Genomic DNA, 16,412 nt, shown 5'->3' with positions numbered 1-16,412 from the left:
TTTATGCAAAGGGGGCCTCTTTGGGAGATACATAAAACCTTAAGTAAGTAAGATTAATTTCTCTTCTCTGAACACTTTTGATCCAAAATCATTCCAGAGAGATTTTTCTTTCCCCTTTGTAAAAAGCCACAAAGAGAGTCCATGAGTCTCTCAGTAAGCAGTTCTAGTGTTACTTAGTCTAAGATGCTCATCCCCAACCCATATTCAGACTTCTTCTCCAGGCAGAGAAAATAGGGGTCACATTTCAGTAGTTTATGCCACAGGACTCTGTGATTTGACAGTGGTGACAAGATGTACAGCATTTTTAAATGCTGCTTACCCTAAAACTAGATAACCTTCCCTGAAAACTTGGCCACTTACTGGCTGTATGTCCTTGGGCCATGAGGGGTAATGATAGGACACACCCAAGTTGTTGTGATGTTAAATAAGCTATTATTTGTCGAGCTCTAAGAACAGTGCCTGGCACTTAGCAACTGTCTTGTGTTGATTGAGTAGATAAATATATTTTTAAAAGTCATGTTATGTGGGTGCCTTATAAACTCTGAATTTTGAATTTAGAATAAAGGTGAACATATTTGATATGGTAAGTGGTCAGCTCTTTGCTCAGTTACCACAGAATATATACTAATAAGATTACCCATTGGAGAGTTTCATTAATAGCATGAAGTAAAATAAAAATGCCTGGAAGGAAGATATAGAGCTCCGTCTTTTTAACACCAATTTCTGGAGAGGGGAGTTAGGTATTGTTTCAGAACCTGCAGGAAGAATATGTGTCAGAATTGTGGATAGTAGCGTGGACCGTACTGAGGACCCCACAGTCCATGAAACAGAGCGAGGTCTTAGAAAACATCCTTTAAGAAAAGCCTTAAAGCTGATTTAGACAGATTTCCTGGTGGTGATGGGCAACATATTTTGTATTACTAATGCTAGGGCTTTATTTAACACTATCGTTCAACAATAACATTATGAACAAATTTTAACATGGAAAATATTGTCTTGTGTTCTTTATTCTCAATTATCTATTCAAATGGATAAAAATAATTATACCTGTATAATACCTATACAATTTTTTAAAATTTTTAATTGGAACATATCAAATTACGCACCTTATTTTATGCAATTGAGATGATCCTGAAGAGTTAAAATACAAATCAATGTTTAATAATTTGATCAGAGTTTAACAGTATCAGAAAGTCCACCATATATAGCATAGTGGTATTCTCTTCTATATATAATAAAAGACTTCTTATGAGTACAAATAGCTGCTAATTATCTTCTTTAAATCCATTTAGACTCTGATAGGTAGTTTTTTTTATTATTATTATGATATGTTAGTCACCGTACAGTACATCATTAGCTTTTGATGTAGTGTCCCATGATTCATTGTTTGCCTGTAACACCAAGTGCTCCATGCAATACGTGCCCTCCTTAATACCCTTCACCCGGCTAGCCCATCCGCCCACCCCTCACTCCCCTCTAAAATCCTCAGTTTGTTTCCCGGAGTCCATAGTCTTTCATCGTTCATCTCCCCCTCTGTTTTCCCCCCTTCATTTTTCCCTTTCTTCTCCTAACAATCTCCCTGCTATTCCTTATGTTCCACAAATAAGTGAACCCATATGATAATTGTCTTTCTCTGCTTGACTTACTTCACTGAGCGTAATCTCCTCCAGTCCCATCATGTTGATGCAAATGTTGGGTAATCGTTCTTTCTGATGGCTGAGTAATAGTCCATTGTATATATGGACCACATCTTTGTCCATTTGTCTGTCGAAGGGGATCTCGGCTCCCCAATGTTCATAGTAGCATTGCCCACGATAGGTAGGTTTTTAAAAGCAGAACATAATCATGAGAAAGGTTTAAATATTTTTCCCAAAATAGATACAGGTTTTAGACAGTACGTTCCATTAAAAAGAAAATATATGTTCATTTTAAAATTATGTAATTAAAAAAATTATAAAGAAGAAACTGAATGTTATCCTCAATTACTCTTAGATTTTGTTGCATAATGTTTTAGATAATTTTTAGGCATACACACACATAAACATGCAGAATACATTTTTCCTCACAAAATAGTTGAATATTTTATAGCTTATTTGTAACTTAAATATATGGCAAGATAATTGCATCATGTTTCCTAGTAGGTTTACAATCTTTAACTATTTTTCACTACTTGTGGCATTTCTTTTATATTTATACTGCTTAGATTATGTACCATTTGACTTTTTTGCTTATTTATACCTCATCTCCCTAAATACGTTATAACCTCTTTGAAGCAAGAGCCCTCTTTATTCTTTCATATTCCCTCAGCATGGTCAACTCAGTGTCTCATTCATAGTAGATGTTCAATGAACAATGTGTAGACTGACAGTGATTGATTAATTTGCTTAGAAAATGCCATTACTGCCCAGTTCCTGAGCACAAAGGTGAGCAGCCCTTGAGAGCCAGTGTCGATTCAGTACCCGCAAGAGTTGACACTGTGACTCACATTCAAAATAACTATCAGATCTGTAACACATGGAAAGGAATTATCCGAAGCCACAGTTATTTGGCCACAAAAGACCAAAGAGTTCCTCTGGGCAGAAAACATGTCTCCTACCCAAGAGGAAGCATTCGACTTAAGGGCTTATTGTCAGGGGGCTTACGGTCTCCTGGGTCTTTTCTGAACAGAGTGATTATATTAATAAGAAGCTTATTTAATCTTTCGTTACTCATTGCTCTTCAGCTTCACAAACGTGTTTGGCCAGATGTTGCTTAAGGTTCTTCCCACCTCTAACATACTGGGTTTTCTAAGCTGTGCTAACAGTGTCAGGTCAGTGAATGAACCCTCATTTGAGGGATGTAAGTATCAGCCTAGAGGCAGCCTCCTTACCGGGTGTTGTTAAAGGACATTTCCCAGATGTTTGGCATGTCTGGATTGTGAGCACCTCTGACTCTGTACATATGATGAAGATTTAGCTGTGCCCACCTTTCTCACTTGGTTACTGTGCCTTATAAATGCCACTTACAAGGATAATAAGGAAACTACCCAGACTTAGGTTATTTTAGAGAACAATTTGAGAGGATTATTCTGCATCTTGCTTTGAAGGTCTCTGGACAAAACAGACACAACCTTCTGAAAGAAAGTATCACAAAGACCATGACTTCTATGCTGGAAATACTAAGTTTATTGTAAAACAGAAGACATGATTGAGGAGTTAGACAGGGGTCCTGAGAGGACAGGGTACTCTTGGTCAGTAGTCAGTCTGCAAAAGGGGCGCCAGTGCCTACTCTGAGCTAGGCTGAAGAGATGTGAAACGGGCTTCTCAGAAAAGGCATGCTGTTCTGTCATGAAGAGCAGGATGGATGGACCCCACAATCTACTGGGGACCCTCAGTGATGCACTGCTCAGCAGCAGGGGGAGGTCCTGCAGGTGGTGCGGCAGGGGGCAGGCTGGCAGCAGGGGGGGCGGCAGCAGGGCGCCTGCACAGAGATGGGCTGGCAGCAGGTGGAGGCCCAGCAGCAGGGGCGGCAGACCACGGCCGTGCAGGACGTGGGGCAGCAGCTGATGGGGCGGCAGCAGCCCTCCTGCAGGGAGCAGGGGTCACAGCAGACAGGGCGGCGGCAGGGCTCACAGATGGGACGCGTGCAGCGGCAGGTGCAGGTCACGGGGCGGCACACGGTGGTCTGGCAGGACACGGGGCGGCAGCAGCAGGGGTCGCGGCAGCAGCAGGGCTGGCAGCAGCCTCCCCCACAGCCCGAGGAGGAGCAGGTGGAGCCGCAGCAGGAGCCGGACATGGTGATGTCTGGGGTTGGTTACGGTTGGACTGGTGAGAGGATTTGGGTGTTGTCAGGTGTGAATGTCTTTGTCCTGCTCGGGGGCCTTTATATACCCTGGCCAGCTGCTGATGACCCCCAGGACACAGGTCATTTCCTTGTTTGTGTTTATTCGTTCTGAAATGGCACTGATAGGTTAGCAAGTTCCCTAGACATTTTTTTTTAGGTGCTCAGGTACTCATGAAAGACCATTTGCTTTCCTTATTTAATGGAGACCCATTATATTTTGCTATTTATGGTTCAAATATGAACTTAATGACCCTAACTTCAAAGTTTCCAATTATCTTTATAATTAGTGATGTTTTTGCAATTGATGTTTTGATAGCACAGAGTAGCTGTCATGATCTTACTAGTAGTAGAAGTGAATTCCCCAAGTTGTGAGTGTCCGTTTCCACTGCTAAGCTTCCTGGACAAAACAAGTTCAGGAAAATAATAAGAGACTATTTCAAAAGTCATGGTCTGTCAATAAAAGAAGTTTTACTGTGTCATTTTTGGAGCTACAAGAATGCATCTTATCATTTTGTCATCAGTGGGGGCCCCCCCAATTTTTTTATTTTGGTAAAATACATAATAACATAAAATTTAGTATCTTAACCATTTTTAAGTGTACAGTTTAGTGGTATGATGTACATTCGTATTGTTGTGAACCATCAGCAGCATCCATATCTAGAACTTTTTTTTTAAATAAAAGATTTTATGTATATATGTATGTATGTATGTATTTAGAGAGAGGGGGTGGGTGCGCGGGCAGAGGGAGAGAAAGAATCCCAAGCAGACTTTGTGCTGACCACAGAGCATAATGTGGGGCTCGATCTCATGACCCTGAGATCATGACTTGAGCTGAAATCAAGAGTTAGGTGCTCGACTGACTAAGCCACCCAGGGGCCCCTAGAACTCTTTTCATCTTGCAAAAGTGAAATTCTGTTTCCATCAAACACTAACTCCCCATTGAACCCCTCTCCCCAGCCCCTGGCAACCACCGCTGTACCTTTTTTTTTTTTTTCTTAATTATCTCCTTTCCCCCCACATCCCACAAGTGTTGGCTCCAGCACTTGGGTGTCATGGGTGTATGACTTTAGGCAAGTCACTTACCTTGTTCCTTATGTACAGAATGTATAATATAAACCCAGCCTCTGGTAACCCCTGTTCTACTCTCTGTTACTGTGAGTTTGGCTTTTTTTTTTTTGTCTTAGATAATGTGCTCGTTATTTTCCATAGTTGTAGCTTTCCAAACCATGGTGAATTTCATTTTTTAATCTTCATGATAGCTAGTATCATCGAATTCTAACAATTATATTCTAAATATTGTGCTAAAAGAAAGAAATGTATTAATTTATTCTCATAAGAATCCTACGAGGAAGGTATTGTATTCCTCATTTTACGCATAAGGAACCAGAGAAGTGACTTGCCTAAGGTCACAAACCTACTAGGTTGGAGCCAGACTTACTGCAGAAACATCTGTGGAAACATAATTTGTAAGCCCAGGAGCTGAAGAATGGAATGTGGTTACCATAGTCCCTTTCATTAAGGAATGTCTGTTTTATGTAGGAATTCTGACAGTGAATTTATTTTTACAATAGTTGGTTTTTATGAAATGGCTAATTTTTAGAGTTATCTGAAAGGGCTCTATCTTCTCAGTATCCTCAAGAACTCAAAGAATTATCTCCCACAGAGCTTTCTAAAAATTCCAAAACATACCCTAAGGAGATAGCATCAAAGTTGGACATAACTAAGTGATTATGGGGGACTATGAACAAAACCACTGTTGAGAAGGAAGAATTTACCCTTTAAAGTCCTTCTAGCTGGACTAAGCAACAAATTGACATGAGACAGATTAACAGGAGAAAATAAAATTTAATAGCATGCTTACTGGGAATCCACACAGCCTTGGACATTCCAAAGATAGTGAGGCAACAAGATACTTTATCTGAGCTAAGGAGAGGGATAGGGCCTGAGGATACAAGGGGCTGAAAGACCTGGAACAGGAAGGTGAGAGGAGATGTTTGGAAAACAAAGGTTGCCCTATTATGCAGGTAAGTGTCTTAGATAAAGAGGAATCTTGTTAGTAAGTTTCTTCCCGGTAGAGGCAGGTAGTTGAGGGGGAGGTACAGAGCATATCCTGAATCTGCCGGGTTTTGATTGCTTTTAACTCAGGAAAATGTTTATGCCAAAGTGGCCCATTTTGGTGCAGCCTGCGCTTGGCCTCTACAGCACCATTTAGGTGAAGGTTGCAGTCTACCAGCATAACAGAGCCCCAGGTAGTGATCCCAGCCAAAGCTGGTCTCCAGGCCTGCTTTGTCATACCCTGTGTCTTGTTCCAGTGTCCCCCATGCACAATGCTTGAGCATATTCCTGCTTACAGAGCCAGTTGTGATTCTCAGTTGTTTGGGACTGTAGGAAAATCATTTCACTCAGCCATTTTGTAGACTCTGCCTTTGGATTTGCTTGGTTCTGACCTTTTGCTTTACAACTAAGTCTGTTCTGGATCTGTGGTTGAAGGCAGTGGTGCAAGCCTCCTTCTTGATCATTCTGTTGCGGAAAAATAAAAATCAGACTAGCGAGAGACCAAGTGACACTTGGAGAAGTAGGAGAACTCAGGCTTATTTTATGCTGGCAGACCCAGACGAGCTCGTGCTCGAAATTCTGGGCCTAGGATAGTGGGGTTACAGACGATAATAGGGGGGTGCAAGGGGTCAGTTTCCAAGGGCTGTGCTGACTGCTGCTAGGTGAGTTTAAATGGGCGGGGGTGCTGTTTTAGGCAGGACAGTGGTTAGGGAGCTTGTGGTGGGAAGCCTGTTTGCAGAAGCAGAAAGGGCTGGTTATTGCTTGCTCCCAGCGGGGCTTCTGGATATCTCTTGCTGTACGGACTGAGCTAGTCACTTTCCATCTTCTGGGTTCTGCTGGCCTGGGCCTGCTCTGGGTAGTTTTCCTCTTCATTTCTGCTTGCATAGGCTCTTGCAGGCTTACTCAGATCCACACCAACCACGGTGGTTGACCATGGCATGGAGTTACTCAGGAAACAAACACAATCCAGTAATAATGATAAGCTTGGGAGTCCACAAAGAATTCTACATCTGAGAAAATACTGTAAAACAAGGAATTCTGTAGAAGGCTAACAAGGAAAATTCTGAGGGTGGGAAATCGTGTAGAGAATTTTTAAAATGGTGTTCAAGAATATTTAGAAAGAAACTGGACTTGTGAGCCTATCTACGAGTAAATCATTAAACCCTTACTAAAGAGAAAACTCCATTGTGCATGTGAATGTTTTGACTATAATGGGCTTCTTGTTGAGAAGTTTTTACCGTATTTCAAAAAAATACTGTGCTTCATGAGGTGGCTTATTTATTTTACTGTAGGAATGCACGTGTCCAGCATGAGGAGAGAATCACTGAGGGATGGAGATGTTTTTCTCTCTTCCAACCATGTAGAGCTTATTCATTCCCTCGTTCAACAAATAATGATTATATCCTATGTGCCAAACATGGCACAGATCAGTGGGAATCCAGCAATGAACAAAGTCAGTCAAGTTCCACCCCTTCACAAAGCTCACCTGGCCTGCCTCCTCTCTCTGGGCAGGTAGATATGCCCAAGCAGACAAGCAGCACATTCCAGAAAACTCTTTTAGATCATATGTTGGGAACTCAATGCATATTTCTCAGGAAAACAATAGTGGTTGGTTTCCTGACCAGCCTAAATAGTGTTTACCAACAATAAAAGCATATCCAGCGTGGATTAATGTTTTTCTATTTCAGCTACATTGGTATTGTTTTAAGGGTAAAATCATTTGGAGTTCTAAATTAGAATGGTTCCTTTGCCCAGCAGCAGTGACTCCATTAGAATCAGAGTTGGCCATAGTGGTGCTGGAGGGGAGCCATGGAAAAGGTGGTACAGTGATTCTTCCAGCCTAGGCCTTCAGTGGTTCGGGATTCCCCGGTACCAATTATATTAATCACTGCATAGTTCTCTAAATCAGAGTATAAATGCAGCTCTAACTTAGGCTTCCTCCCTCTTATCACATGTGTGGGGATGATTCATGGGTCAAGTCACAATCAGAGAAAACTGCTGTAGTCTCTCCATTTCCTCAGCATCACCACAAAACCTGTGGCTTGAACTCCGAAGGTGCCTCACATGAGATGTTCCTCATTATTTGAACTGCTATTAAAATTACAGACCTTACACCTGAATTGTTCCTAAAGCTTTAAAAAAAAAAAAAAATGGCCCTTGAAAAATCCTTTTTTCTTTGTTTTATTCTGATTCTGCATTCCATACCGTGAGCTAAAAATGAACTTTTGAAGATTAATAAACAATGAGGAGAAACACATTTGCTTCCCAGAAATAAAATTTTTATTATTTTACCACGCAAAACCCCATCATAAATATAATGATATTCTGGAAAAGTATCCTGTCTTGTAATAGTAGAGATGTGATGATGAGTCAGTGGGATAGAGCTCCATTGAAGACGAATTTGCTCTTTGTTCACTCATTTTTTTCAAGCCAGGAATTCAAATGATGAAAGATGTTTCTAAAGATTGTAGGAAAGGGCCAGGATTAACTGGGTAATTATGTGGGAAAATGGATAGACAGCTACTGTTGAGTTGGTTGTTGAAGAGCATGTAGGTTGCAAAGGAGAGGTCTCTCATAGGATCCCTTGGGGTGGGAAAAATTTTTGCATGTTTCTGAACACCTGGGAATGCTTCTCAATGGGCTGTTCAGCAGCAGGGGGAGGTCCTGCAGGTGGTGCGGCAGGGGGCAGGCTGGCAGCAGGGGGGGCGGCAGCAGGGCGCCTGCACAGAGATGGGCTGGCAGCAGGTGGAGGCCCAGCAGCAGGGGCGGCAGACCACGGCCGTGCAGGACGTGGGGCAGCAGCTGATGGGGCGGCAGCAGCCCTCCTGCAGGGAGCAGGGGTCACAGCAGACAGGGCGGCGGCAGGGCTCACAGATGGGGCGCGTGCAGCGGCAGGTGCAGGTCACGGGGCGGCACACGGTGGTCTGGCAGGACACGGGGCGGCAGCAGCAGGGGTCGCGGCAGCAGCAGGGCTGGCAGCAGCCTCCCCCACAGCCCGAGGAGGAGCAGGTGGAGCCGCAGCAGGAGCCGGACATGGTGATATCTGGGGTTGGTTACGGTTGGACTGGTGAGAGGATTTGGGTGTTGTCAGGTGTGAATGTCTTTGTCCTGCTCGGGGGGCCTTTATATACCCTGGCCAGCTGCTGATGACCCCCAGGACACAGGTCATTTCCTGGAGTTGAGGTTGCCCATTGACCTCTAGATTGGTGGATTCGGTTGCTGAGGCAGCAGTTCCAACAGCATGGAAAGATGCTTTCCTTTCTGCCTGTGTGCTTTCTTCCTCATTGAAATGAATAGTTGATTATATCATCCAAAAAATTACTTGTGGACTAACCAATCCTTCCAGACCATATCACATGACAAGTTGAAAGTTTGACGAAGCCACTGTTGCCACCATCATACTTTCCTCTTGTTCCTCTTATTCACCACCCATGACTAAGTGTGAGCCTGTAAGGTTCATGAGGTCACAGGCCTAGTTTCTGATTGACATTGAGATGAAGCAAGAATTTCTGAAAAACCAAAATGACTCATGGAAGGAGACATGTACTGATTCTATGGGAAGAATGGCCCAATGCTTCTGGAAAACAGAATAGTGCTTCACCTTGTTCTTAAGGAAATAATCACCAGAGCCACTGGAGTGACTCTAGTTGGCCTATTAATCAGTCACTACTGAGACTCTTACCGTGTAAACAGCACCACGCTATTTGGGAGTGAGAGGGAAAGGAAGAAAAGGAAGTTCTAAGTAGTTTCTTATCACACAGTAGTTACACATGTTAGGACGGCAAGACAGAGGCAGATAAAGCAGTGAAAGGAGAAGACTTTTCAACAAGGTCGAGCTAAGTGAGAACTTTATTCATATTATGCATTTTGAACACCCCTCCCTGAGTATGGTCTTAGAAATAGAATTGAAATTGGGATTACTCTTTCTTTCCAGGTGTGAACATAAGCACTTATATTGCGTTCTTCAAAATATATTGAAAATATTTATAAAGGAACCAGTTATCTTTATGTAGTAAATGCTTTGGTCCATTGGTGAGGGTTCGATTGCTTATGAAGTGTGAAATTGGCCTTAGGAAGAACAAGGGGAACCACGTGTACCGACAACTGATAAAATAGCTTTGTCCTTTTTTAGCCACAGCTAAGGAAAGTGGAAGTATAGAAAATAAATTTATATTTAGAAGGTAGGTTAAGGATGACATTGTCCAAGGCTTGCTGATGACTCTCAGACCAAATTTGTCCCCACAAAGTGTTTTTTTGGTAGATCATATTTTATACGTATGTTGGTCTGCTGTAGTCCTGGTCCTTGAATGCCTTTGAGTTCGTGACCCATCATAGTCCTTCACAATTTTTGAGCGGCCTGATTTGTAAAATGATTTCTCTAAAGTGATGCAGATAAGAGGATGGCAAAGTGTTGACAACACTGTGGTCTTCTGTTGACTCCAAACACCGATGGATGACCCATTGTCTTTTCCAGCTCTGAGTTACTTCAGACTGGTGAACAGATAGTCATAGTTACCAAAACTTCTATCTCATCTAGTGACGTAAAATGGGAACTTGCTTGATTTATGGTTTAGTGTATTGTTTTTTTGTCCTAGAATATATACAGCAATTCAAATAGTAGGAATAGAAAGATGTCTGTAAACTCACTGCAATCATAGACTGTCAGAAACTTTGCTGTTTTAAGCCACATCAGTAAGAATGGAAGATCCCCCTATTTCTGGGACAGGTTATTAGTCACCTTAACATAAAGAAGCAGCCTCAATACCCAGCCCGAAGGCAAAGTTTCAGATAAGAGATTTTCAGGTAAAGCATTCCTCATTTATCTTAATGATATAGTTTTCAAAGAAAGAGGGGACCTGAGTCCTGTCACATCCTAGTCCTGATGTTAATTCTTTTGTACAAACCCCTGTTTTGCTTGGAGCCCATTAAAACACCATTTCATGTAATTTTATGTAAACTCTATAAAAAAACACTTTTCCTTTGTTGGGTGGGATGCCCCTGGTCCTATGCTGTGTAGTCTCCTTTGCTGTAGCACATAAATAGGCCAAAGCTTGGTCCCTAATCTTCACCACATGGACTTTTTTAGTCCTATTATTTGAACTCCAGATGTTCTGCAAGAGCATAATCACCAGTGTGGGAACAAGTAAATGTTAACCATGGTGGTGATAAATTGTGGGATTTTTTGTGGTTTGACTGAAAAAGTATGCAGTGTTGGTGACTTTTTTGATGGTGAACTATGCCTTCTTCTTCATAGTTTCATGAGTTGTGTTTTGTTAGGAACTGGCCACTGGATGTCAAGAAGGATTTTAAATTCTGAAAACAGAGTATGCGTTCCCTGTTCTCCCAAATGATCTTTGAAATACCTTCCAGTCATAAGAGTCAGAGATGGAGATGGGAAAGAGTGAGGTAGAAAGGGCAGGGGAAGGGTAGGGAAGACAAAGAGGGATTCAGATCCTTCCTCCCTCACCTAACAGTTGTGTGGCTTAGAGCTGATACCTGTCCCTCTGCAGCACGTTTCCTTAGCTGTAGAAGGGGAAGAGTCATCTGTCCCTGATGTTCTTCATAGGCCAGATTTATCATGAAATCTGTACAACGTGGAAGACGAAATGGATATCATTCATTGAAAAGAGAACATTTTAGATGGAAAAATTCTAGATGATCAGGGAGTGGGTGGGATTTTTTTCTGGAATTTAACAAATATCTTTTCTGCCTAGGGGCACCTGGGTAGCTCAGTTGGTTAAGTGTCCGAGTGTTGATTTCAGGGTCATGAGTTCAAGCCCTGTGTTGTGCTCCATGCTGGTGTGGAGCTTATTTAAAAAAAAACAAACAAAAAACAAAACACCACACACACACACACACACACACACACACACACACACACACCCCTTTTCTGCCTAATAAATACCCTTTGCCTAAAGCCAGGGATGACTAACCCAAATAATCTTTCAGCGTTTCTTATAGTTGGAATTTAATTCCTTTGGGGGGTTCAGGGTGGAAGGAGAAGTCCATCAGATGTATGTAATACCCCAGCTCTCCTTGCTCCTGAAGCTAGCTAAACCCTTATTCATAAAGCTTATAATCTAGGGCTCTTTCCTGTGGGTTAGCCGGTCAGCTTTTAAAGAGCATTTTCATTCTGAGATGGCCTCAATCTGATGATGAGGGTTGTTTTTGCCCTCTTTTCTTACACTTAGGATATCTTAGGAATATGCTTTGCTATATTAGGAAATCTGTTTCTGCCAGTGGATGTGGACTATCTTGAAAAAACAAAAAGCCTTCCCTTCCATTTTCTCCCACTCTCAGTGACATAATATGTAATAAATAGCACATCTTTTGAGCCCATTTGATACAGTGATGTTCAAATGTGCAACAAGGATATTAGTGGATGGTACTGGGTGAATGCTGTGTGCCAGGCACATTACATACATAAGGTCATTTAACTTTCCCAGCAACCTACCATGGTAAGGATTAGCTTTACCATTTGGCAGAGGAGAAAACCTGAGTGTCAGAGAAGTTAAGTTATACTGATGCTGAAGATTCTGTTTTAAGTAGAATATCTATCTATTAGAATTCTTGTCATGAAGACAATTACCTTCTCATTTTGTTTGATTCAACAAATAGAAATCAAGTTACCAACCATATTCTAAACGTTGAGCTCAGTACTGAAAGCCAGAATAAATAAATCATGGCCTCTTCGTTGGAGACAGAGAAATACATCATCTCAATATGATGCTGTATGGGGAGGGAAGTAAGCATAGGATACTATGGGCATATGGTGGGGCACCTAACCTAAACTCTGTGTGTGTCTGTGTGTGTGTGTGTGCATGTGCACACATTCATGCACACACCTGTCCATGTGTGTGCACATATGTGTGGGTGTGTTTCTGTGGTGGAGGGGTGAGGACAGGACTATTAGAGAAGGCTGAGCAGAATCTTTGAAATGACTCAGTGTTAGGTAAGTGAAGAAAGTGGAGGGAAAGGGTAGGTGCAAAAAAATATTCCAGATAAATGAAAGAATATGACAAAAGCAAAGACTTACAGAACTGCATGGCGTGTGCCAGTTACTGTGAGTTTAATGTTACTTGCAGTGACTTAGTGGGGGCGTTTAGACATGAACCTGGACATGTGGGCAAAGGACAGACCCTGGAGGACCCCGTGTATATAGATTTCCTACCCACATAAACAGTCTGAGGACTAGCCTGGCCACCCTGTATCACCTTCCAAGATTCATACCAGGATTCCTGTCACCTCTCCCTTTCCTCTCCTGTCTTCCATACCTTCTCTGTCTTGTCTTCCTTCTTCCTATTCCTTGTCTGATCATCTAAATACACTCTTAAACATGTACTACTGAATGAATCAGAGAGCAGGGAAGTTTACAGGAAAAATTAGTTTATTGAAAACAAGCGAGCAGCACATTACAGAAGATGGCAGGGAAGGTTTGAGCAGCCCTCAGAGTTCAGGATGGGTTTGCAAAGTCCACTCTGAGGACTTTTGAAGAGAGATCTACCATCCATGGTGTCTTCAGCTGATGGGGACTTGGGAATTTGGCTGAGGGTGGCGATGGACATCTCCTTGTGTATCCAAATGGTAGGATGTAAAAATGACTATTGTCACCATATCAAAAATATCTATTTTTCTTTCCACTTTCTTAAAATGCAGAATAGGTGCTTAGACTCCAGTGTGTTGCTCTGTGGGGATGGTGGGGCTCTCAGCAGCAGGGGGAGGTCCTGCAGGTGGTGCGGCAGGGGGCAGGCTGGCAGCAGGGGGGGCGGCAGCAGGGCGCCTGCACAGAGATGGGCTGGCAGCAGGTGGAGGCCCAGCAGCAGGGGCGGCAGACCACGGCCGTGCAGGACGTGGGGCAGCAGCTGATGGGGCGGCAGCAGCCCTCCTGCAGGGAGCAGGGGTCACAGCAGACAGGGCGGCGGCAGGGCTCACAGATGGGGCGCGTGCAGCGGCAGGTGCAGGTCACGGGGCGGCACACGGTGGTCTGGCAGGACACGGGGCGGCAGCAGCAGGGGTCGCGGCAGCAGCAGGGCTGGCAGCAGCCTCCCCCACAGCCCGAGGAGGAGCAGGTGGAGCCGCAGCAGGAGCCGGACATGGTGATGTCTGGGGTTGGTTACGGTTGGACTGGTGAGAGGATTTGGGTGTTGTCAGGTGTGAATGTCTTTGTCCTGCTCGGGGGCCTTTATATACCCTGGCCAGCTGCTGATGACCCCCAGGACACATGATCATTTCTTAATCTTCTAACCAATTAAGTGAGGATTTAGCATTCAGTAAATGATGTTTTTTGAATCTTCACCTTATACACATCCATGCACACAACCACAAACATTCCTTTGTTTTCCATATTGTTTATTCTTACCAAATGTAGACATTGGATTCAATTCTGATGAATTTTCCTTTGAAATATTCCTAACTCATACAAGAGAAAAGAGTGTGTTTTCTAAACTAGAATTGTCTCTAATCACTGTGCCCTTTAGCCTTGAAGTCAGCATTTTATTGCTGGACTTCAAAGACTCACATAATAACCACCCAGTGACTTGCCTTATTTACACCTGTGCCCCTCACAGTAACAGGTTAATAGCAATACTCTTGTGTAGGCCAGTAGACATCTGCTTCCCAGATGTCTCCTTCCATGACTCACCAAGAGGCAGGTTTGTGGTTTTCAGATGAGGAGGGAGCACATGGTGTCCTGGACCCCTGCCACCCTGGTTTAGTCACTCTTCCGCAGTAGGTCCTGGGCTGTTCTTCCCTGGTTGTTGTCTCCCCATTCACCTGGAATGCCCTCCTCTTCCTTCCAAACCAAACTCAACTTCTACCTTGACTGTAAAATTTTCATAAGGATATGTTGCTGTTTTTAATCTTTGTAATTTATTTGGGATTAATAATTACATGTGTAGATTCTTGGAAGAGACTATAGAGAACATACAGCCCCTCATCTTATGGGAGAGGTCCTGTGGGTTCACACAATCACACAATGAAGTCTGGGTCTCTTCATTCCTCAGTAGCAGCCTTTACTAAGAGTTTCATGTTTATCAGGTTCGGTAGACCATAGTCTTCAGACAAGAGAGAGAATGTCTCAGGTGTCCCCCCCCCCCCATTTTTATCTCAAGTCTTAAAGTAAGCATCATTAAAAGTGATACTGGAAAAGAGTTAGGGAAGTGTCTTGTCCCAAGGAGAGGTAATCCGAAAGGGCCCCAGGACTTGTTTGCTGGGTCAGATCTGTGCGCCAGTGCAGAGGTGTCTCTCTGAGAGCGATCAACAGACCTTCGCTGTTGGTTGGGTGGGGGTGTGGGGAGTTGCCTGTTCTGGGATGTTCAAAGTGTAGTCTGGTTCCCTTTGGTAACACATTGTGGCGCTGTGAGATAATGAGCTTGTCTAATTCCTTTTATTGTTTTTTATTTATACTTCACCCCATGCCTTATCCCTTGTAATGAGTTCCATAAACTGGAAATTATGAAGTAGAGATAGACTTTTCCTTTGGATTTGAAGGAGGGGGGGAAAGAAGAATCCTGTTCCATCAACCCCACTTACTTTCTGTGAGCACTAAATGAAAGAAAGGGCCAGGAGCTTGCAAACCACCAATCAAATGTCCTAAAATTACTACTTTGAGCTTAAAGGGAGAGGCTTTTATTGTTTTCATGGGGGAATTAGTTTTATTTTTGCTTCAGTGATATCGTGGAAGATATAGATGTGAATTATATTAAATTCATTCTCTAAATCTCTTCATCCCAAGATTCTCTCTTGGCTCATTTACAGTATTAGTTGATTTTTAGTGTGCAGGTGCAGACTAAGTAATTCTCTGATATAATGTGGCTAGAATTACATGCAGGGTAGTTTTTTGTTGCTACCATGGTTGACTTAGTCAGCTGTAATGCATAATAAGCAACCACAAACTCTCAGAATGTACAACAACAAGTTTTTATTTTTTTGGTCACATGTCTGCAGGTCATTTGGGTTTTGTCTGAGTAAGGCTGGTCTTGGCTTCTGGCAATGGGTTCGTTTGGGGCTTCCTTCTGAATTAGAGTTGCCAGATTTAGCAAATAAAAATACAGGTGCCAAGTTAAAATTCGATTTCAGATAAACAAATAAATCTTTAGTATAAGTTTGCCTGAGTATGCATGGGGCATATTTATATTAAAAATTTGTTATTTATCTGAAGTTAAAATTTAATGAGGTGTCCTGTATTTTAATTGGCAACCCTGGTTCTGATGGCATAAGCACACGGGAGCAATGCAGTCATGCAGACATATTTCAAGTCTTTGCGTGGATCATGTCCTCTAACATTGCATTGGCCAAAGCAAGTCACATGGTGAAGTCCAAGTTACGGGGTGGGAGAGTGGAAGAGGAGTAGGAAGGGGAAGAGAGTAAACATTAATGAGGAATGATCTAATCTACCAGAGCAACAAATCAGTTATTTTAGGAATCTTTGTTGTGAAGCTTGGACAAAGACTTTTAGAAAGTCAGATTAGATGTTCAGTGCATTTCCATTCATTTGGGTAACTTTTATATCTCTTCCTCCTCCTCTTCCTGGTCAA

At 42.7% G+C, this 16,412-nt stretch overlaps 3 protein-coding genes across 3 annotated transcripts; all 3 read right to left on the bottom strand.

Moving 5' to 3' along the window:
- Positions 1 to 3,149: 3,149 nt before the first annotated feature.
- LOC113265460 (keratin-associated protein 2-3) lies at positions 3,150 to 3,820 on the bottom strand. Its single transcript, XM_026512868.4, has one exon. It carries the CDS (start codon positions 3,772 to 3,774, stop codon positions 3,385 to 3,387), a length of 390 nt encoding a protein of 129 aa, XP_026368653.1. The 5' UTR covers positions 3,775 to 3,820; the 3' UTR covers positions 3,150 to 3,384.
- Positions 3,821 to 8,143: 4,323 nt separating this feature from the next.
- LOC125283414 (keratin-associated protein 2-3) lies at positions 8,144 to 8,961 on the bottom strand. The gene has a single exon (XM_048224691.1). It carries the CDS (start codon positions 8,910 to 8,912, stop codon positions 8,523 to 8,525), a length of 390 nt encoding a protein of 129 aa, XP_048080648.1. The 5' UTR covers positions 8,913 to 8,961; the 3' UTR covers positions 8,144 to 8,522.
- A 4,284-nt stretch (positions 8,962 to 13,245) lies between these two features.
- LOC113249300 (keratin-associated protein 2-3) lies at positions 13,246 to 14,018 on the bottom strand. The gene has a single exon (XM_026490801.4). The coding sequence runs from the start codon at positions 13,970 to 13,972 to the stop codon at positions 13,583 to 13,585; it is 390 nt and encodes a 129-aa protein (XP_026346586.1). The 5' UTR covers positions 13,973 to 14,018; the 3' UTR covers positions 13,246 to 13,582.
- Positions 14,019 to 16,412: the final 2,394 nt, after the last annotated feature.

Source organism: Ursus arctos, unplaced genomic scaffold (genome assembly GCF_023065955.2).
Source record: "Ursus arctos isolate Adak ecotype North America unplaced genomic scaffold, UrsArc2.0 scaffold_24, whole genome shotgun sequence".
Taxonomy (NCBI): Eukaryota; Metazoa; Chordata; class Mammalia; order Carnivora; family Ursidae; genus Ursus; species Ursus arctos.
Note: the sequence above shows the minus strand (reverse complement) of the source record. Positions and strands in the feature narration are given on the sequence as shown.